The sequence below is a fragment of the Nipponia nippon genome, unplaced genomic scaffold, assembly GCF_047370975.1.
Source record: "Nipponia nippon isolate SJK-2023a ecotype South Korea unplaced genomic scaffold, ASM4737097v1 scaffold_4, whole genome shotgun sequence".
Lineage (NCBI taxonomy): Eukaryota > Metazoa > Chordata > Aves > Pelecaniformes > Threskiornithidae > Nipponia > Nipponia nippon.
Window position 1 is genome coordinate 103,726,079 of NW_028262358.1, and position 22,349 is coordinate 103,748,427.

A 22,349-nucleotide genomic window follows, 5' to 3' on the forward strand; every position below is an offset into this window, starting at 1 on the left:
CTGTGCTGGGGAGCTGTGCTCTTCCTACAGCTCAACTCTCTGTTAAGAAGAGACCCAAAGACTCCCTGTCAAATCCTCAGTCTCCATGGGAAGAAAAACAAGACACTGCAGGTCAGAAGGAAGCTGCAACACACTCCAGCAGATCCTGTGAGCCACGTAGTCAGGGAGAACGCACCTTTGTTCCACATCCCACATATATTCTGAACTATCCAAGGCATGAATTACATCCTCTTGTATTCTTCTCAAATGGAAAGTAATGCCACAAAGCTCCTCATGGTGTTCTGAAGTGTTATTAGCTAATGATATGAACAAGTAGCATATTTGAACTACAGCTTTACTGCAAAGTGACTTACAAGCTAAATCTAACCTAGCAAGTAATCCAGAGTAAATCTAGTTTACTAAGATTTTTCTGCAGTATATTTCCTGCCTGTCCCTGCAATCAGACTATGAGATCAGCACGTTATGACGCACTGAAATTTTTTCTTTGTTATTTCCCCATGATCCAGTTGTCACTTCTACTGCAGTATGCTCCTCCAGCAGAAGGCAGCTACCGCGCAACCCCACAAGCAAACCACATAAGAATGCAACAAGAGCATCCCTTTGGTAAACCTTACTTACCTGCAACAGTAGAATGAACTGTGGAAAGCGCTGGATAGGTTTCATCATTAAACCATACAGTGTAATTCGATCGGGACTTGACTCCTGGCACTGCTGCAATGCAAGAAAGCCACACTGTTTACTAACTTGAGTGTACTTCATGAGTTACAGAATGAAAGGAAAACATTTCTTGAAAATTCTTCTATATCATTTGCATTAATTGTAACAGTGGTACTGTAAAGATTCCATTTACTATGAAGATTTAATTTAGAAATATTAAATCTTAAAAAAAAAAAAATCACTATTAAAATGATGGCATGTCACTGAACTGAAATCTCCTCAAATAAATACAGCTGGGATAAAGCCACACCAGCAGTGCAGCACCTATGTGTATATCGACACACCACATTCATGCTTTTTACATAAGCAGTGCACTGAAACATCTGCTTAACTTCAAGCACAACAAAGGGAATGTACTTGTTCAAGGTCTTAAATTTGAAAAATGCAAGTGATCTGTTGATTTATAGTCTGTAATTTACTATTGCTGCTCTGTTTCTTGGGGCTAAGGGACTATAAACCTCTAACTATGTGTTTTTAAGAGGAAATCTAAGGAAAACATCATAATCTCAGTGCTATGCAAACAAAAAGAGATTTTCATTTTCTTTATTAAAAGAAACTGAGGAAAAGAATATTGATTTATGTTTGGAAAGAAAATACATAAGAATACATTATTTTGGTTATTGGGACTGGCAGATAAAACCAGACAAATTTCATTTGCATGTGCAGAAAAGCCCTGTTTGTATAAAACATTTCAGCATTTGGAAATATTTTGGCCAGAATCACAGCTAACCAAAAACAAGGAGAGTAGAGGAAATAATATTAAAAACAAAGCAAACGCAAACAATATTAAGCTGGTGTTGTGCTTAAATTGCTATTTATTGTTACAACTATCAGCTTCACAATAATTTGTTTCCATACTTATCTCCACAAACATTTTTTTTGACAAGGAGCAGCAGTGAAAATTCTGGTCTTTGTGGCTGGTGGGCAAACAAAAAAAGGAAGGTACAGAAATGTCTTCTGTCCTCAGAGTTTGGCTGTGAGTCCCCAGCTCCGAGAAGTACCAATGCCGGCACTGACAAGCAGTGATGAGAGGTGTAAGTTATGCCTCTGTTGGAACAATGGGCTTTTAACAGCGTGAGAGGAATGAAGTTGACTAATACGCTCACTAGAGAGTTTGATCTTCATGGTGCCTAAGGCTTCCAGAATATAATCCTATGTAGTGCTGACCACACTCCAAAAAGTTGTTAGTTAATTTTAAGATCTGAAGACAGATTAGGAAACCAGCCCCCCTGCCATCCTCCTCTAGGCAACCTAAGAGCTTCACTATTTAGTTTGCCTAGGGCATCCAATTTCAGTGTTTGGTGGACCACTGCGACAGACCCGACGGTGACAGCTCTGAGATGCACAACTCAATCCAGGACTCTGGGGGAATGGGACAAACAGAGCTTCCAGGCTCTCAGCAGTGTCACAGACAGCCTAAAAGCCTTGCAATGGATTTTGTGTACCCTCTGTAAGGTATCACCCCCAGGGATTTGCAGCACTACTTCTGCATGTATCAGGCTCTCAATGCACATCATCAGAAGCATCATATTCATCAGGGTAGTATGCATTCTGCACAAAAATTTTCAATTTCAATGCCAAATTGGAAACATGATTTTCAAAATACCAGGAAATTGTTGTGGAACAGAAATCTAGTTACTCTACACAATACAACAAAGAAGTTAGAAGTAAAATAAATCCCAAATAAGAAGAGGCCTCAGATGGTGAACTATTATTTGAAGGTCACCTGCTATGAAAGAATCCCCATGTTTTGCCAAGTACAGTCATGTAAACACCAATAAGCTGATCTGAACAACAACAAAACCACTCTGCACTTCAAAATACATCCTAGATCTAACATCATGTTATTATTCTGAGAATACAGTAGCGGAAGTGAATTCTCTGGGGATTTTTTATGCCAAACTCATAAAACATGAACCCAAAGTCCTTAAAAGTCACACAATATACTGTATCAGCAGTCAAATTTCCTCCTAACTTATAATTTACACTCTCTTATTTATATCATATGCCCTGCTGTTTTAAGATTGAACGAACTCACCTTTAAGAAGTCTAAAAAGGCAGGTTTGGTGGCACATGTTTTCTTCAGAATCCCTACTGCTGTACTGAAGTTGTTTACATATTCGCTGTATGCATCCAATACCATAGATTTAGAAAACTGAAAACATAAAAGGGTAAACCTTAACTATAAATACAAAAGATCCCTGAAAGCATAACTACCTAAACCTCTGACCATTAAGGACTCCCCTTGCTCAGAGCTAAGGGCTTTGCTTGGCCTACTGCTGGATCTACAGAAATACTGGTGATGCCCAAAATAACCTTTCTGTAGAAGACAGGCTGGAAACCTAAAGATGTAACACGTGTAAATTACAAAATGTAAATTTACAGAAATAGCTTCATCTTGGCTACAACACTAGGGCAGAGCCTGGGGACTATGGGCAATCAAAAGGCATCCACTGAGGTTCAAAGTGGCTGCTGGGATCCCCTGATTGTCTCACTGCTGCCTACCTTCCAGATTTGGTGAACCAGCAAGGTCCCAGGGCCTTCATGCCCCATCTTCCCCTGGTAAGGGTTTACCAGGAAAGCAGAAAGGTTGTGTGGCCTGCAAACAGCCATGTGAAGGGTAAGACTACTGCCCACTGCCTCCTTAGTAATTTTATCCGTCTCTTCTGCAGAGCTGGTCTCATTAACACTACCTAACTTGCTTCAGTCAAACAAGACAGGTTTGCTTTAAACAGCAAATCTTTAGTAACCATTTCATTTTGACTGTAATGGGGTCAAAGCACTTGGAGACGCAGATTCCAGCTCTCTTACAGCAGGAATGAAAAAGTGGTAATTTCCAGCAGCTGGGTGGCAACAAAACAAAGTACTCCCACCAGCAGGTGGGCAGCCTTTTTCATCCACATGCTCGCAGTAGGAACAAGGTCTTTCTATCAACCAAGGCCACTTCTTGTTTTCTCTAATTTAAAGCAGTGGCTAGTTGAGTCCTTTACCAGATGGACTTCCATTAAGGGTGGGATAGTGTTTTACAAATACTCTTTACCTGTGCCCTAGGCTCATTTCAGATTCAAGAATTCAGGACATCACCTACTGTGTTTTTTTCTACTCCCAACAAACATAGTATGTATGGCTACCTACTTTTTAAGAGATGCTGAACCTCAATCACCTTAATTTTGGTAGGTTTGCGATCCTCTATCTCCTCAGAAAAAGAAACTGCTTACTTAAATGTCTGAAAGCTTGATCAAAGCCTGAAAATTTTGCGCACAGTCATTTCAAATCTGCCTACCAAGCCAACCAAGTGTTGGTGTCAGTTTCTTTACCAGGATGGTACATACATACATACTCTGACCGTTGCCAGAGGCAATGGAGAATATGGGAATCATAGAACTATAGAATCATAGAACTATAGAATCATAGAATAGTTTGGGTTGAAAGGGACCTTTAAAGGTCATGTAGTCCAAGGCCCCTGCAATGAGCCAGGACACCTACAATTAGATCAGAGCCCTGTCCAACCTGATCTTGAATGTTTCCAGGAATGTTTCTACCACCTCTCTGGGCAACCTGTTTCAGTGTTTCACCACCCTCATTGTAAAAAATTCTTTCCTTTTATCTAGTCTAAATCTGTCCTCTTTTAGTTTAAAACCATTACCTCTTGTGCTCTCTCACAGGCCCTGCTAAAAAGTTTGTCCCCATCTTTATAAAGTAGCCAAGTTAGAGAGATATGGAGATGGAATAACAAGCCTAAAATAAAAAACAGATTATCTGTTCAGATGCATTTGCTTACTGAAGCAACAAAGACATCACCAATCATTTCAACAGAGTCCCACTCAGATACACGACTCGCCAGCGCAATCTGAAACATTGAATGGCACTGAAGAATTTCCTTAATTCGATAAAAGACCATTTTGAGTTTTCTTTCACTCAATAATTTTGGTTCCATATCTGAAAGGGGCTTCTCATATTGCTGTGGGGGAAAAAAAGAATAGATTTAAACAAACAAAAAATGGGTCTCCTACAAGCAGAAAAAAACAATTTACGTAACAGTATACACACATGAAATCTCTAAACATTTGGCATGAACCATCTGTAGCAAAATCTATGTGAGTCATACTACAGAATCTTTAGGGATTTGACTATTTTTCAAATTTCCAAATTATAAAATGCAAAGATATTAAGTTACCTCCAGGATTCTTTTGAGAGCATCCACATAATTCTTCTCACTGTCAACTACAGAGCCCAAAATATACCTTCTCACAACCTGTTAAGACACAAAGTTTCATCTGAAGCTCTAATCAGGTAACACATTTATCATGGTTGGGAATGCTGATGACAATTCTCACATTAATAAAACACAAGAAACACAAAGCAATTTCAATAGTGGAACTGCAATAAAACAACACTGTACCTCTTCAAAAGTAATTAAATTTACTATTACTCTAAAATTATTTACTTAAAGAACACAACAGTTATTGTATCTATATCTATAATCTTTCCTGACTGTTCAGTTCCAAGCTTTACTTTTGAAACTGATCTTTTAATTTTAGATGTATAAATTTAAGCATTAATATAAATAATAATAGGTATAGATGATGTTGGCTACTTTGGTGAATTGCTGCAACAAAACAGGTAACCAGTTTTCAAAATCAGTCTTCAAGATTAGTTTTCTTTCTTAATGTGTTTTATAAATTTATTGGGAGTAACCTGAAGGACAAACAAACATGAACTGCCTTTTTAAGGTAAGGCCATATAAACTGTACCACTGAGAAAGTACAGAATCATAGAATCGTTTAGGTTGGAAAAGACCTTTAAAATCATCAAGTCCATCTGAGTATGTCAGCTTTCTTTTTTGGGCATTACCACGCATAAGTGAAAACACCAGCGCATCTACATTCATACCAATTGATAGAGTTGTAAGAGCTATAGGGGTTTCACGTTTACAAACTACAGGCTATTTATCACACCTCCTTCTCCACCTCCTGCTTCTGCAATTCAGCCGAAACACACATTGTATGCATGTGCAGATGACATGACAGGAAGGACTGAGGAACCTATTTGGTTTAAAATTTAAACTCATTGTTATTGATTAGATTTCTTGCTGGTTTTAAGGATTTGTTTTCACCCAAATTCATTTCCTAATTCAGCTCATCCCAGAGCTTTTGAAAGCAGGACTCTGAGGGAGAAGACAGCACAAGGGCAGGATCAAACCACTCCCCACAAGTACCAGGGAAGGCAAAACTGCCTCTTTTGCTATTTTAAGTCAGCCTAAATGACCATGAAACTCAAATCTCAGACTTGCTTCTCTGTGCTCCTGATCCCTGCGGCCTCCTGCCTCCTCCACCATGGATGCCTTTAATTCTCCACACTTGTATTTTGCATTATTAAGTTAAGTCCAGGTTATGCAAGGATTTTCTCTCAAGTACTGGCTTTTCAAAGGCAGACTTCAAAATTACTTGAGGCCTTGCTTAAAGATATATACAGTACAATTAGTTGTGTCTAATTTGTGTTTAGAATGGATTTAGCAGTATTTTATTTGGTATGATGTATCAGCTGCTCTAGTAAAGGATACTAACAGCTACTTTTAGTCACAGTTCGTTCTTCTGAAAAAAATAAACATCTGTAGAAAAAGTTTTTTTCAGGCTCTATAAGACACAAAATAGATACTTAATAGTGTCTACAGGTTATTGCAACTGATACACACAACTTACGAGAGGCTTGCATGTAATTCTTACATTTATATTCACATTTTTGCAGGTAACGGTAGCATACAAACATAGACAAGTCACCGTAAGAGTTCAGGTCCCAGTACTAAAATGAAGCAAAAGCTATCACAACTGACACCCAACACGGGACATAGTATTTAAAGAGGCACCAGGTTTTAAACAAAAGCTATCATGCCACCTGCTGTTTAAAACAAGCACATTCATAAAGTCCACTCGTTCACCCCAGAGCAGTCCAGGTTGGAAGGGACTCCTCACCTGTTTTCCACCCACCTTCTAGCCCACCTGTACAAATGATATCTTACCTATACAGCTACAAGGGTACTTGAGGAGACTGCTGAAAGTCTTGCTAAAGCAGGGGTAAATGACATCCTCTGCTCTCCTCTGTCCACAAGCCAGTCATCTCAAAGGGACTCAGGCTGGTCAGGGACAAATGGACTCGGGTCCATCCATGCTGACTGTTCCCAATCACCCCCCTGTCCTTCCAAACCCAGAAATAGCACCCAGGAGCATTTGCTCCATCATCTTTGCAGGGACTGAGGTGAGGCCAGCCTGGACCCTCCTTCCTGCTCTTCTTGAAGATGTGAGTGTGACATCTACTTTTTTCCAGTAGTCTGATCACTGTGATCTTAGATGACAAAGGAAGGCCTTACCCTCAGCACCCTTAAATCCATCCCATCCCATCTGGTCCCACAGACACCTGTATGTCCAGCTGGCCTCAGTACCCCCACACTGCAGCTAATGCTTCACTCCAGCAGGACCTGCCTCTAGGCTCAGGGGCTTTGGGGGCCTGAGGACAAACCTCACCAGTAAAAGCTGAGGCAAAGGCGGCACTGAGCACCTTGGTCTTTTCAATGCCCCTTGTCACTAGGTCCCCGCCCCATCAAGCAGCAGACCCATTTTTTCTTAGCATTCCTTTTGCTGCCAATGTACATATAAGAAACCTTTCATTGCTGCCCTTCACACCTCACTAGCTCCAGCTGAGCCTTGGCTTTCTTAACTCCATTCCTGCGCACTTGGGCAGCTCCTTCTGGGTCGATAAGCAATATACATCATGACCTGCACAACAATTACTAGTCTGCTCCAAAGTAAGAGCACTCTATTTTTCCAAAAGAGGGTACCTTTACTTTTAATTACCTACAAAAAAAAAAAAAACCAAACCAGTGAAACTCTCAAACCCCGATTTGGAAAGAAGGAAAAGACAGCATTCAGATTGATGCTGAGATCTTACATTATAATTAAATCTTACAGTAATGTAATACAGTTTGGTAGTTGCACCATTACAAGATTAGCACTTCACTGTGCTAAACACATTAGAAAAATAAACCTCACCAAGCAAACAAACAAACAAAAAAAACCCCACCACACTTATACTACTGTCCTCAACTGCCCCTTAAATTGGTTTTTTGCTCATTTTCTGAAGGTATGATCAGCTCATGACTTGACACCACAAAAAGCTAAAAACTCTCATGTAGTTATTACTTGTCATAACAGTACAGTAACATGAATCCACAGGATCTATTTTCAGCCAAAATTTCTAACTGATGCTGATTTCAGTGTTTTTTTGAAGTGGTTTCCACAGTGACTATAGAGTTTAAGGTGGAGAACAGCAAAATATACTCTTCTGTACACTTGACTTTATTAGGGACAAGTTTGTTTGTTTGTTTGGTTGGTTGGTTTTTTAATCAGGAGAAACCTTAAGATTCAGAGAGCATACAGGATATTCTCTACACTGAAAACAGAAAACCTGGAGCAATGTCTTACGACTCAATAAAAATGTTTAAACTCTTCTTTTTCACTCAAAACCATCACATTTAGTTACACAATCAGGCAGTGAATCAATATAATTATTATAATTTTATAACGCAAACCAGCATTTTGCATCTCTGGCTGAGTTCAGGACTGATGCAACTATATGCACACATACCAATTTCCAAAAAACTACTTATTCAGTTCTGAATTTGATGTCCACTTAATTTATGTTAAACGCCATTATGTTTGAAGAGCAAGGCACCTGGGAGCCATTGATGTAGAGCAGAAGGGGAGGAAAAAGAGACAGAAGACCATATTTCCAAAAGCGTACTACCTGTTGCTGTGATAATCCTTCGGGCATAGGAGTCATAATTGCTTCTGTATGCATACAGTCCACATCAATAAAGAAATTTAGCTCCTCTTCTTCCAGACATGATGATCTATGATCTACAAATAATTGAATAACCAAAACGTCAGCTTTTACAACATGTAGATTGAACGAGGCGGGGGAAGCAAAGATCCTATCATCCAAGCACAGTAATTACACAGCGGTCTTATTTTCACTTACCAAACAAAAGAAATTTCCCAGCACTTCTCTAACACCTGTGAAATCACATAAATACCACCACTGATAGGCACTCTAATACAGAACATCTTTCAAAGGTATCTCAAAATTCGAAAATCCACACAGCAGCAGACAGCCTATGCGTCTTTTTCTTGACCTCTACTCCCTCTTCACAGCCAGGAAAACAGGGCTGTCCAGAGTGCAGGACATGACAACTAGCGTTAAAACACTGCGGCTCCAGGGCCAGCAGTTTTGAAATAAATGACCTTTGGGAAGAAATTAAACACACCCATAATATGATCCAGCTTAAAAAAATTCCATACACCCTTCCATAACTGAACTAAGTAGCCAAATGTACCAAAATACTGTCTTTCATCAGAAATGAGAGTAAGGGATTCTGCATTGCTCCCTATGCGCTAATTTTATGCAAAAAGCACCACCAAAGTGCAGTGATAGGTGGCAGTATGCAGCCAGCCGAACAAGCAGATACCAGCAAAGGAGAGATAAAGAAAGAACCGTATGAGAAACTGTGTCTTAGAATGAAAAGGGAAGTACGGGAAGCAGATCTGTTGGCTAGGAGGAATTAATGAGTTCCACAAATTTGTCACCAGCTCCCTGCTGATTTGGTAAGTGGCTGAGGGATTAAACCGTCCATAGATACCCTGTGTCTGCTACCTAGCCTCTAGAAATGTAAGGAGGAATGCCAGGTCCACTGTAACACTGCCCTGCTAAAGCAGATCATTTTCTCCTGTGCAACAGCAAGAAGCTGAGGATACATTTTTGAACGCTAAAGTTTGTGCAAATAACTTTGTTTTCTGTCTGTGAATTAGGTAGGTTCAGAAGCAGTGAGAGGCCATGACAGGGATGTAAGATGTGTCCTGGTCCTTACAGATAGGATGCAGCTTTATGTTAGCTCACTCGCTACAGATGCCTTATTCCAGTTTTGTGGTTTTAGCTTCCTAAAATTGTAGTTTCATAAGCTCTGAAGTTACAACCATTCAATTAGTTGGGCAGAAACTTGAGCAGAAAGACATACTACCTCTCAGACTTATCCTGAAGAAGGAACAGATTTGTATTCAGTTACTAACCCCTGCCTCTTGCAAAAATTAACTGTGGACTGGTGCTGCTGCGGCTCATGACAGAGGGCTGACGTTTGTTCTTAACTAGAGAAAGAACACAAATACTTTTAGCTTTTTGATTTTAGACCACTTTCTGTTTTCCCAATCCAAACTCCGCTTTCATCAAAAATCACCAAAGTGTCTGTTATCCCTTGGCCCCGACAAATTTTTTAAATAGTCAACTATCATTCCACGGAAAACTATGTCATATCAGCAGATTTGCCTGACATTCAGAAGTTACTCGATGAAGGGAACTGGACAGACTTAGTACCTTAACATAATTTCCATACTCCCTAGATAGCATCTATGACACTGTTTGGTGAGATTTTTTTGTGGTTGTTTTTAAGTAGACCCTTCTCTGCGGTCTTCAGGTTTCTCAGGTCACTCAGGTTCTTGCCCCAAACCTAAAAATACTCAAGATGCATTGACTATACTGTCATCTGAACTAAATATTATACCATACTTTATCGATATAAAGCTGATTTCATGCATCCAGTACTCAGCTCCAAGTACAAAAACCTGCTGGGCCGTTTACTTCCTTTCTCAGAAAGGACTAGAGAGAGTAACAAACACAGTATAATTAGCACATACCTTGAGAAATAAAAGATTTTGTTCTAATGAAAGAACGACCCTTTTTCACAGCTGCTTTTGTCTTTTCGAGCCCATCTTTGGTACCTTCTCTAGCAGCTCTCATAAGCTTTTGCATCTGTAAGATAAAAAATACAGTCTACATGTTCAGTGAATAACAGGAACACGTTGAGCATACCATGCAGAATACTTCTGATCAAAATATCTTTAAAAAGAACACTGTCAAGTAGTTTAGGCTATAAATATAGCCCAAAGTCAAAGGAATATATAGTGAGTACACAGATCCATCAAAGCTCAGATCTGAGCACCTGTACTTTTTCTTAATAAAATCAAACCTGGAGAAAGGGACTTACTACACATTAATATTGTATGTAAGCCTAAAATAGCAGAAATGCTTAAGAACCCTTCTGCATCAAACATCTGAACTCAAAATAGTCTCAAATGCTCAGCTTTCCATTATATAACAAATAAATACTATAAACAGGTTATTAACAGCCAGGGTTCTTGTCCCTCTTCCAATGTCCCACTAACTCTATCAAAGTATTTCTGACCTAAAGATAATCACCCAGACTCATTTCTATATTAACTATATTCTTAAATAAACACCATTTTGCAGAAAATGTTACAACTAATAATTTCATTAATTGAAGAAATATGCTGATTTAATCAAGAATTGCATAATTTTATAGCACACTACTACAGCAAAAAAAATTCATGCAAAAAATTAAAAACCAAGTGTTGTTTTGCTAGGAAATGTTTACTAAAAAACCCTGTTTTGTACTTTTGCTTTCCCAAAATGCCACCATGGCAAAAAAAAACCCCACTAGTCAGAGCTGTGCTGACATCATCAGCGACATCAGAACACAAACAAAGCTGTCTTGCTGCAATCAGGCAATTTCTCGGTTTGAGCCAAAGCTTTTAATAAAAACCCAGCCTTTTCATACTGGCTCCATTCAGAACGGAGCGCGCCACCGAGATTCCAAGTCCGGCAATTTGATCGTGTGTGGCCAGGGAGCCAGGGTCAGGGCAGCCCTGCAGAGCTCACCCGGGTCTCAGCCAGGCGCCGGGGCCGTACACCCAGCTCCCACTGGGGATAAGGGCACCAGTCAGCAGGCAAGGACAATGCCCTATCTCATCTTCTGAAACTGTTACCATTAAAAATAAGCATGAGAAAAGGTCCTTGACAAAGTACTTTGAAGACAAACTGCATCATAATACAGCAAATTTAGAACTCATTTCACACAAATTATTGCCTGCTTTTTCAAGTTACTATTAAAAGAAAAAGACAACGTTGTCTGTGTTGGAAAAAGCAATCATTTAAACATAGCTAGTTACAAAAATTAACTACACTACCTTCAGCTCATGTTTTTGCTTTAGTTGCTGAATCTCTACTGCTCCCACAGTGTTTGCCATCAAATCTTTCATCTTTTTTTCATAATGCTCCTTTAAACGCGTTAGGTCATGAGAAAGCTACAGTGTATAAAAAGACACAATCTTTTCAAAAAGCCTGCAGTGCAAACTTCACGCTAAAGTACTCGCGTATATCATGCACGTTGCCCAGTCTGCCTACTGATACACTGACAACTGAGGGAAAATTATAATTCGGGGAAGCTCCGACCCAACAAATAGACCGCCACTCCTGCGCGTCACTGTACTTTCCGAAACTCAGCCAGGCACCTTTACGCTATGCTGGCAACTATGTACAGAGAGGGACAAAGTTGCTTAGCCTAAGCTAACTGCATATTAATTATGTTGTGCACATCTCTTACAAACCGTATGGAAACAATGCATCAACTTTACCCATGAGCATCATCTGGTGGAGCACAAACCCTAGCAAGTATATTTCTGACTATCCTTCAAAACGGTGAATCAGAAGAATTCTCAAAGGCTGAAGAACCTGAAGAGGTTGCTGGCACCTGAGAAGACGGAGATCGACAGTACCAGCGAGTTGGGCAAGAAGACACTACCAGGGGAGGATGCACAGTCTTGTAACTCCCAAGTGCGTGGGAATCGAGAAGCGCATGTTTTTCCTCAGCTCTATCATAGCTTCGTTATGACCATGGGCGTAACCATCTCGTCTGTGAATATATCCATTTGCAAGGTAAGGAAACTATCCCAGAGAAATGCTCTGGAATACTAATTAACATTTGTTAAACATTCTGAGAAAGCCAGATAAAAGAGGTTAAAATGTAGCCAGAAAAAAAAGAAAATATTTGGTGTGCCCTATAATAGAAGTTCAACGGAAAATCCCTCAGCATGATGTCAGTGGAGTCATTTGGCGAGAGATGAAAGCATCAGGAAAGAGAAGGCCTACTGAGTTGAAAACAAAGGGAGAGGTCCGGCATTTAGCTCCACGAGGCTGGGTCAGGATGCGATTACCTCCAACATGATGATTCTGGCATTACAGCAGTATAATTAAGAACAGCATCTGGTTCACAGACTATAAATATTTAATAGCACAAAAACCTTCCCATCTTAAAATAAATAAATAAAAAATAATCAAAAGTTATAATAAAAAAATTACTTTGAGGGAAGTCATACCAGCACTTACAATTAAAAATCCCACCTCCAACCTTCCCACACTCTTCAACAGACAGAAAAAAATAATAAGCAAGGCAAGTCCCTCATAGGCTCTGAAAGACTATAGAAGGAGATGTGCTGGGAAAATACTGTAACATCCATCACAAGACCGGAGGAGAAGCGAGAGTGCAAGGAATGGATACAGAGAATAGGTATAAAGTGGAGTGGTTCCTCAGCAGTCCTGAAGTTTCTGTCTTTCCTCATCCTCTGCCAAACCCCTTCTCTAGTTTCCTGACTTCTCCACCTCCCAGTAACCCATCCAGGTGCAGCAGCCCCTCTGACTTCTCCATCCACCAACTAATGTGTTCCTAGGCTCCTCATCCCCGTCCTCCCAAGGCAATCCTCAAAACCTTTTGTCACAGGCCTGGCAAAGCCAGCTGCAGGGCAGCACCCTGGAGCATGCCTCTCTCCTCCCACCACTCCTCGGTCCCTTGCTCAGACACTTTGTGCCTGATCCTGGCACCACCACTCTCAACCCACTGCCAACAGTTTCCCATGACAGATCAAAGTATACTTATAAGCATTTAAAAAAATGGCTTTAAACATTGCCTTGTGCACATGTGTAAATAGATTCCTATAACTATGGCCAAAGCTGAAGCTACAGGTAACAGGAAAAGATTTGAAAAAAAAAAAAAAAAAAAAACAAACAACACAAACCAGCAGCCATGTTAAGACTTACACACTCACATGCGAAGTTATTTCCCAGTCTCTTCCAAAGGTATTAAAAAAAAAAAAATTAAACTCAGTTTTCTTCAGTCTACTTAAAAAACTCCCCAGAAAGAAACAGCTGCAATAGCTTAAACTTGTTCCAGTCACGACAAAACCAAAACAAAACCAGAAGATAAGCTTACAAAGTGCTGATCTGGGTGGGCTCAAGTGTGCAGTTAATTGCTCACTCCCTGATTTCCAAAAGGGAGGGCAGCAAAGAGGGAGGTGGGGGGAGAGCAGATAATGTGTACTGGAGGGAAACAGAGACAGTGAGGCAGAGACAGTGACCCTTTTATTCTCATCAAGATAAGAAACCTGCAAAGTGAAGACAAGGGTCCCATGGAAGAACACCCTGGCCACTACCCCTACATCCTCCAGCCACAGGGAGCTGGAGCAGCTAACAGTATGCAGCTGTGAAGTGGCTCTTGGCTATCCCTAGCCAGCACATGCTGGGGAGCCCCGAGGACTTTGCAGTGACTCTGGGCACTGAGCCTGGCACTGCCTGTCCCCACACTGCCCCACATCCCCGTCCAGAGCAGGCAACTGGCAGTGGGAGGCTGCCCAGGTCCCAGGCAAGACTTCCCTCTCACAGAAAGGGCACAAGGGCAACAGGAGAGGGGCCAAAGCAGCAAGAGCACGGGAGTCCAAGGCTTCTCCCGATGTGCAATCAGAAAGATGCAGCGAGGGCACGGACCCACGCCATCAGTGTCTTCCTGCCTCCCACGGCACAGATGTAGCCAAAGATACTACACCAGAGATGTGTTACAGATGCATCATTTTAATAATGCCACCTCTCTTCTCTCCTTAATAAATGGCACAGAATTCTCTTTGATCACAAAAACCTTTTACTTACAGGGTATTTTTTTACGCTCAGTCACCTTCAAACAACCAAGGTGATACAGATCTAAGACAGAGAGGCAGGGAACACTGGCAAACAGTTTTGTGACTTTTAAGCACCTGAAGGATCTCAAAACTTTAAGTCTTGTCAGGCTTACCCCCATTTGTTCTTCACATTATTTTCCACACTCATTTACCACTTACACTAATCCAGCAGCTGCAAAAGAAGAAAAGGTGAGGAACTGCCCACAAGCAAAAATAATCTCATTTTTAATTTCACTTTTATCTAATTTGAGTTTTTTCTTTTTTCAAGGATCTTCTGTTTAATATTTTCATCTTTTCTTTTCCCTGTTACATTTTGTTGTGGCCTGTCACTCCCACACTGATTCACGTCTCCTTTAAAAAGATGCTGTTGGCATTTGAAACTGGATTGAGGAGAAGGGAAATACAGGTGAGAAAGGCAAGTGCTGGAAATCAGGATAATCTCAATGACTGAGCAGCACTGCGGGATACATACATGTCTCTTGTGGTTGCCTCGCAAAAAGGAGCTGGGAATTCCATTTTTACACTCAGAATCACTCTGTTCTTCATAGCTTTCAAACTCACTTGAACTCCACCCATATTCCAGCGAGCTGTTTCCACCATCATCACCGTTTTCAACATCATCATAAATCATTTCCTCTGCAAGAATTAAACCAAAATAAAAAAGCTACACTGAAATTTCTGTTTGTTTGAACATCAAAAAACTTGTTCAGGATGTACTATGAAGAACTATATCTAACTTTTGTACGCACATTTTAAAATGTGAATTAAATCCAATATTCAAACAGCCAAAGTGGGTTGTCTTTGTTGAAACAGAGTACTAAAAGACAACAGTGTTACGGGTACACACCACAATCCTTTTAAAAACATGCCCTACTCAAACAACACTGTTTTGTCCAAATCCCACAATGTGTTTTAGAAGAAATTCAAAGGAAGTTTGAACTGTAGCTGTGAACACACATCTGCACTGAGAAGAAGCATCCTTCCGTTTGCAAGCTTGCCATTTGTCCCTAGGATCATCATCATCAGCTCAAATGACAAATGCTAAAACATTGCAAGAATCAAACAAAAATGTCACTACTTCAAGCAGAACAGATGAGAGCAAAGTAGCAAGAAATGTGTTACACTATGGCATTTTATGACTCGTCATTCTTGCAACTCCACCAGTCACCAGGAGTCTCCTGTATCTGCAGGTTACGTTGCCCATAATCTAGTCTAAGAGCTTGAAGTATTAACCTTTTCAAGATATAAAAAGCTATATTGCAAAGGCTGGCCAAAGTATCACCTGTTAAAAGACACAGGTCTTTTTGTTAGCACAGATGTCAAGTATGACAAACTGACTCAAAACAAACAGGAAAATTTTTAGTGCCAATTACTTATCAGGAAACAAGTGTACATTCTACATGCAGAGTCATTTGTCATTACAAGTACAGAAGTGTGGACACTGCTGTCAAGGTTCCCTATAGTCAGAGGCTATAACACTTCATATAAACCTGTCTCATATTAAATTCAGTAAACAAAAGTTGTGCTTTCATTTTAAGATTAAAGTTTTACTTAAATTGAGAAAAAAATATGTACTTGAAAGAAAAGCTGACAGATTTTAAACATCCATCTAAACCCTGGATTCTGTGATTTAAAAATTACATTTCAACCAATAATAAAATTTTAATATTAACATTAATTAAATCATCTACAATTAACACAGAGGAATCTCCTCTAATTTGGAAGAATCAAATTTTAACAATTTTTTTTAAACCTCCATGCATATCGAGATTGTCCCTAAAATACACCTACTGAAGAAGGCATTTTAGTGGTAATCTAGCACAACGAATGATTTAAGAGAATCATCATAGTAAGTCAAAATAAGTCAAGGCTTATATAAGTCAAACTTTTGCAACGCCAGTATTGAGGCAGGCTATACCCAGTAATTTGGTGGACATATCTTGTCCCTGTGCTAATGTAGGCTGAGCTCTGACTGCACCTTTTTTGGAACAGTTGTGTCTCCCTGCCAAAATATACAGTTAATTAACATCAAGATCATTAATGTATAAAGACGAAATTTCCCTCACTACCTATTTTCTCAGAAATTTTCAATGTCTTTGGGGACAAACAGAAAGCCAAAATTATTAATTAATATCTTTCGTGTTAAGCTGAAAATTCTGAGATGATCAGCAGAGCTTCGCTCCATGTCCCACATCCCTCCCCAGCTCAGCCTCCTGGCCTTGGCGTACATGTTTCCTGACCAAGCAGCCACAGCGTAAAGATGTCCCTGCCCAGAGCAGCACAGTCCGCTGAGGGACCTTCCAGTAATAAAAGCATTCAAGTCATGAATGTACTTTCAAATAATAAATGAAACAAATTTCAGTAATAATTTGTAAAACGCCTTGCCTGAACACTGCTAAGGACAAGAAATGAAAATGTTACGGCTTTAAAGATAAATCTGGTTTTCACACAGGAAAGCTTAAGTGTTTTCTTGAATCATTAACAATTTCAGTATCAAACACCTACACCCTCTGAGAGCTATGAAAGTAGCTGCCGAGTTCCTAATGAGCCGATCCACTCAAACATAAAATCAGTTAGTAGCAACCAAGCTTTAAGCACAGTCCTCACTATAACCAAAAACTGCAAAACAAATCTGAGCGAGAACTCATTGAAATAAGCTTCTTGAGCCCTAGCTCCACCATTCCCAGTAAAGGTAAAAGCTTGGCTCCAGCAACTACTATGAGATCTATTCTACCCCTTCCAAACATGGTCACACCATCAGGAGCTAGACCACTCCAAAGCTGAAATAAAACATTTCTGTAGAGTCGCAATCAGGATGGTAAATAGCCGCTCTCAATCTCTTCTTCCATCTATCAGGTACTTTTATGTTGAAGGAGGACTTTCAAGAATAGAGCCCTTCTCTGTACAACCATGACAATGATGCATTATCATACATTATTTAACTATTTAACACACCCTTTTCCTACCTACCTTGCTTTGTTTAGGTCACTATAGCTACAACACCCAATACTGTCATTCTCTAATATACAGAATACTCAAGCATTTGGGACAGTATCTATAGAACACAGCAGAATTCAGCTTCTCAGAAGAGCGGTGTAGGAGACCTGCTGCGATAAAGTCTTTCAAGAGTTAGTTTAATTCTGAACTTTGTAAGACCTACCGATTATTGACACAGTGTTAATTCCGTTTATGTATATTTTAGGTACTTAATGAACGTATCTATTCAGTATGCATGCATACAATTCCATATTACATTGCTTTCAACACGGTCTGTAATACAAAGACCACAAACCTGGTTCAGAGTCTGAATTTTCTCTTGGCACATCATCGTAAATTACTTCATCTGGGTCTAAAAGCAAAACAGAAGAAAAAAGCAAATGAGAAACCCCCTAAAATTTGAATGGGACCAACAAATGGTGTTTAAGAGGCATTCGGACAATGCCCTTAGTAACATACTTTAACTTTTGGTCTGCCCTGAAGTGGTCATGCACTTGGACAAGATGATTGTTGCATGTCCCTTCCAACTGAAATATTCTATTCTAAAGAATTTTGGTTATATTGATGCATATTAATAAAATGGAGATATCACTCATTCTCCACTAGCATTTTGCTAGTACATCTAATCATCATTCAAATAATGCAATAATGCACAAAACCAGTATAAGGTGTTTGTGAAATTTCACACAGTTTTATCTGCATGTTTATGACGACCTTTGGCAGCCTGGAAACAGAAATGCATTTCAACAGCTAACATTTCTCCCTCCTTTTCACAGCACTATATATGTTCTGTGTTTGTCAAGGGCTGCTCACTGCCTTACTAAATGGCTGTAGAAATAGACATTTTTCAAAAAGAACCAAAACTAAATAATGTAATGATCACTGTAGTACATTAAGAGGCAGGACAAGGATGCAAATTCTTCAGTCACTTCAAGTGACATGTAAGATGTCACTTGTAAGATGTAAGAACCTCCAGCCCAGTGGGAACAGCTGAGAAGCAGGATAACTTGTCCTCAAACCACGCAGTCTCTGTTCTGGTTTAAAATGCAGCTGCCAGCCAAAAGCCAAGGGCACACACTAAGAAAAAGTGGCAATTCCTTCCCTTCCGCCTTCTCCAAGAAATTATTTGCCAATTACTGCATGAGAAGAACAACTTCATATACAGCCACGGAGCAGACTCTGAACTTGAGCAAATTTCCACTGTACACATATTGATGGAGCCAAATGACTTCCTTTAGACAGTGACAAATGATTCCATAGACTCCAAGAAACACTCCATGGAAAACGGAACGTTAACTTTATTCTAAAATACACAATTTTATTACACTGCTGAACGTTTTGACTGGTATAACTCTGTTCTGGAGCATATCTGAAAAAATACAATAAAAGTGAACATGGACATTCCTGTAAAATATATATGTGCATATAGATACACACAGACTGCTGATCACAATTTAAAACTGACCTTCTTCTATAGTTGCACTTTGGTGCTCAGTGATACTTACTTTCCATCCACGCTGTATTTGCAGGATCTGCAACCCACTTGGCCAGAGCATCATCCTCTCTCTTGGCCTGGTTATCTTCACTTGAAAAAAAGGCCATAAAATAAAAGCATTAAAAGCTACACCACAATGTTTTTAAACAACTGTGAAGACAAGACAATAAATATCTTGCTGCCTTTCAGTTCCCACTCCAAGGCTGCCGATTACTCAAAACCGCTGCTTCAGTATATAATTAGGAGATTATTAATCTATTTAACAGTCTGACAGTTTTAGTCAAGAAATTGAAAACACTTCCCTTTCATCTCAAGAAATATTTTGCTTTTGAATTCTTCTACCAGAACACAGAAAACCCTCTCAGAAAGGAGAGAAGTGAGAGCTGCTCTTTCACTGTAAATAAGACTAGAGACGTTCTGGGCTACATCAGGAGCCATCAGGCTTGGCAAGGCTGTTATCCTCCTCTGGTTGGTGCTGGTGAGGCTGAACCCGCAGCAGCACGTCCAGTTCTGGCTTCCCAACACCCCCCTTCTAGAGAGTTATGGAGAAACTGAAGCTACCTCTAGAGAGATGAGGAGAAACTGAAGTCAGAGACTAAAGCACATGGCTACAAGGAAAGAGGTGGAAGACATGAAGCTTATTTAGTCTGGTGAAAAGGATGCTACAGGGTAAGCCGACAGCAGCTACAACTATCTGAAAGAGAGCTACAGATGTGATGGGGTTGGGTTTTTTTTTGGTTTGGGTTTGTTTTGGGGTTTTGTGGGCTGGTTTTTTTTCAGTGCCAGATGATACACATGGGGAAATGGTCAACAAACTGCACATTGGAAGATTTGGTTTGGACATGGGGGGTGGGGGGAGGGGAATCACCAAAGGGTAGTACAGCAGGGAAGACTGCCCAGGAAAGCTGCAGCATCTCCATCCTTGGAGATTTTCAAGGCTCAGCTAGCAAAGCCATGGCTGATCTAACGGCATGTTGGCAGTGGTCCTGCTGAAAGTAGCAGGCTAGACTACAAGATCTCCAGCAACCTATTGCAGCCGACATTGCTATGACTCTATAAAAATTAAACCTAGTCCCTTCAAAAACATCATGCACAGTTATACATACGACACCTCAACCTGTGAGTGCTGATTTTGGTAGACAACCAGAGTTATGGAGTTAAGAAAATGGAAATAAACAAACATAGAAATGTCACACGAGAAAAATAAATCAAAGATTTATCAAATAAAAGCCTTCTTAGGAATTAAGGTTTTACAGAGTATTAAACATGCTGAACTGTCAATCACCTATTTTGAGGCTCCTCTGAGTTTACAGAATTACAATGACATTCTTCAGTTGCTGACTGTGTACCTGCTAAGTAGAAAAAAAAAAATATAATCAGCAAAATGCTTGGAATAAAATGTCAGTGTGGTTCAAATGGTACATTTTAGCATAAGAAATTGATTTTACTAGCTCATTGCTAATGAGTAATCTACTTCTATACAATATTCTTATTCTTTATCAATGATCTGGACAAGGGGATTGAGTGCACCCTCAATAAGTTTGCAGATGACACCAAGTTGGGTGGAAGTGTCGATCTGCTGGAGGGTAGGAAGGCCCTACAGAGGGACCTGGACAGGCTGGACCGATGCGCCAGGGCCAACTGCATGAAATTCAACAAGGCTAAGTGACAGGTCCTGCACTTGGGTCACAACAACCCCATCCAACACTACAGGCTTGGGGAGGAGTGGCTGGAGAGCTGCCTGGCGGAAAAGGACGTGGGGGTGTTGGTTGACAGCCACCTGAACATGAGCCAGCAGTGTGCCCAGGTGGCCAAGAGGGCCAATGGCATCCTGGCTTGTGTCAGGAATAGTGTCGCCAGCAGGACCAGGGAGGTAACAGTGCCCCTGGACTCGGCACTGGTGAGGCTGCACCTCGAGTACTGTGTTCAGTTTTGGGCCCCTCACTACAAGAAGGACATTGAGGTGCTGGAGCGTGTCCAGAGGAGGGCAATGAAGTTGGTGAAGGGTCTGGAGCACAAGTCTTATGAGGAGCGGGTGAGGGAGCCAGGGTTGTTTGGTCTGGAGAAGAGGAGGCTGAGGGGTGACCTTGTTGCTCTCTACAACTACCTGAAAGGAGGTTGTAGCGAGGTGGGGGTCGGCCTCTTCTCCCTAGTAACAAGTGATAGAACGAGAGGAAACGGCCTCAAGTTGCACCAGGGGAGGTTTAGGTTAGACATTAGGAAAAACTTCTTCACCAAAAGGGTGGTCAAGCATTGGAACAGGCTGCCCAGGGAAGTGGTTGAGTCTCCATCCCTGGAGGTATTTAAAAGACGGGTAGACGTGGCGCTTGAGGACATGGTTTAGTGGTGGACTTGGCAGTGCTAGCTTAATGGTTGGACTCAATGATCTTAAAGGTCTTTTCCAACCAAAAGGATTCTATGATTCTTAAACAAACACGTCTAAAAAAGTTTAGAAGTTTCTTCACACTACCTATTTTTGCAAATGAAAAAGATCAGAGACACAGCAATTTGGTTAAGAGGAAATTACAGTGTCTGATGCATTTAATTCTAATCTCTCAAACATATATTCCTCTAAAGGTAATAACCACCACACAAACACATTTGCTTTTACTTGCCAATATTTCTAATAGTGGTACACAGCAAAGGCTGACAAAAAAAAAAAAGAAGTATCACAGTACATAGAATTACAGTAGAATTGCTACCTAGCTAAAGAATAGTACATTCAAAATACAAGAAAGAAAAAAAAAAAAAAGGCAGGATATGGGGAGCTTTCTCTTCCTCCTGCTTTCTTAACATGAAGCTGTCAGCTTTGCCAGTTCTAGTTACAAAATGGGGGATTGTTCCTGTTTCGTTAATAATCCATAGTTATTTCCCTTTCAAATTTCCTCTTCTGTCTTAAAATTGTACTAAAAGACAAACAGAATTTGTCATATTGTCAAGGAAAACATCCCACAGCAACTCTAAATCCACAAGGACTGGAAAATAAACAAACAAACAGAAGCGCATATAGAAAAGGTAAAAGGGACAGGAACTCTGCCAGGACACAGATAAAGCATGATAAGGTACGAGAAGAAACCATTTGGCTTGAACACTGAACAATGGCTCTGGAAATTATTTCACGACATTAAAGGGAATTAGTATTAATCATTCTTAACGGCAAGATAAGACAGAAGTCCTCCCTTGTAATACGGTGCCAGCAAAACAAAGGTCAGGCATCATCAACTTAAAGAAGG

The 22,349-nt window shown here is 40.3% G+C and overlaps 1 protein-coding gene across 14 annotated transcripts in view; it reads right to left on the reverse strand.

The window, feature by feature from the left end:
* The window catches only part of ARHGEF10 (Rho guanine nucleotide exchange factor 10), a 127,299-nt gene that overhangs the window by 69,139 nt on the left and 35,811 nt on the right, over positions 1 to 22,349 (reverse strand). For 9 of the 14 annotated variants that reach the window (XR_015708215.1, XM_087774734.1, XM_087774731.1 and 6 more), the window contains 11 exons: positions 20,402 to 20,468; positions 19,127 to 19,206; positions 17,917 to 17,973; positions 15,097 to 15,260; positions 11,808 to 11,924; positions 10,458 to 10,572; positions 8,518 to 8,630; positions 4,895 to 4,972; positions 4,499 to 4,678; positions 2,756 to 2,872; positions 619 to 711 (listed from right to left, as the gene is read on the reverse strand). Coding sequence is in view for 13 of the 14 variants with exons in the window: in XM_087774734.1 (XP_087630860.1) it covers positions 619 to 711; positions 2,756 to 2,872; positions 4,499 to 4,678; positions 4,895 to 4,972; positions 8,518 to 8,630; positions 10,458 to 10,572; positions 11,808 to 11,924; positions 15,097 to 15,260; positions 17,917 to 17,973; positions 19,127 to 19,206; positions 20,402 to 20,468 (1,181 nt within the window). In the remaining variant the exon portion in view is untranslated. The remainder of the gene's footprint in view (positions 1 to 618; positions 712 to 2,755; positions 2,873 to 4,498; positions 4,679 to 4,894; positions 4,973 to 8,517; positions 8,631 to 10,457; positions 10,573 to 11,807; positions 11,925 to 15,096; positions 15,261 to 17,916; positions 17,974 to 19,126; positions 19,207 to 20,401; positions 20,469 to 22,349) is intronic. The other 5 variants (XM_087774724.1, XM_087774725.1, XM_087774727.1 and 2 more) reach the window with 5 other exon arrangements.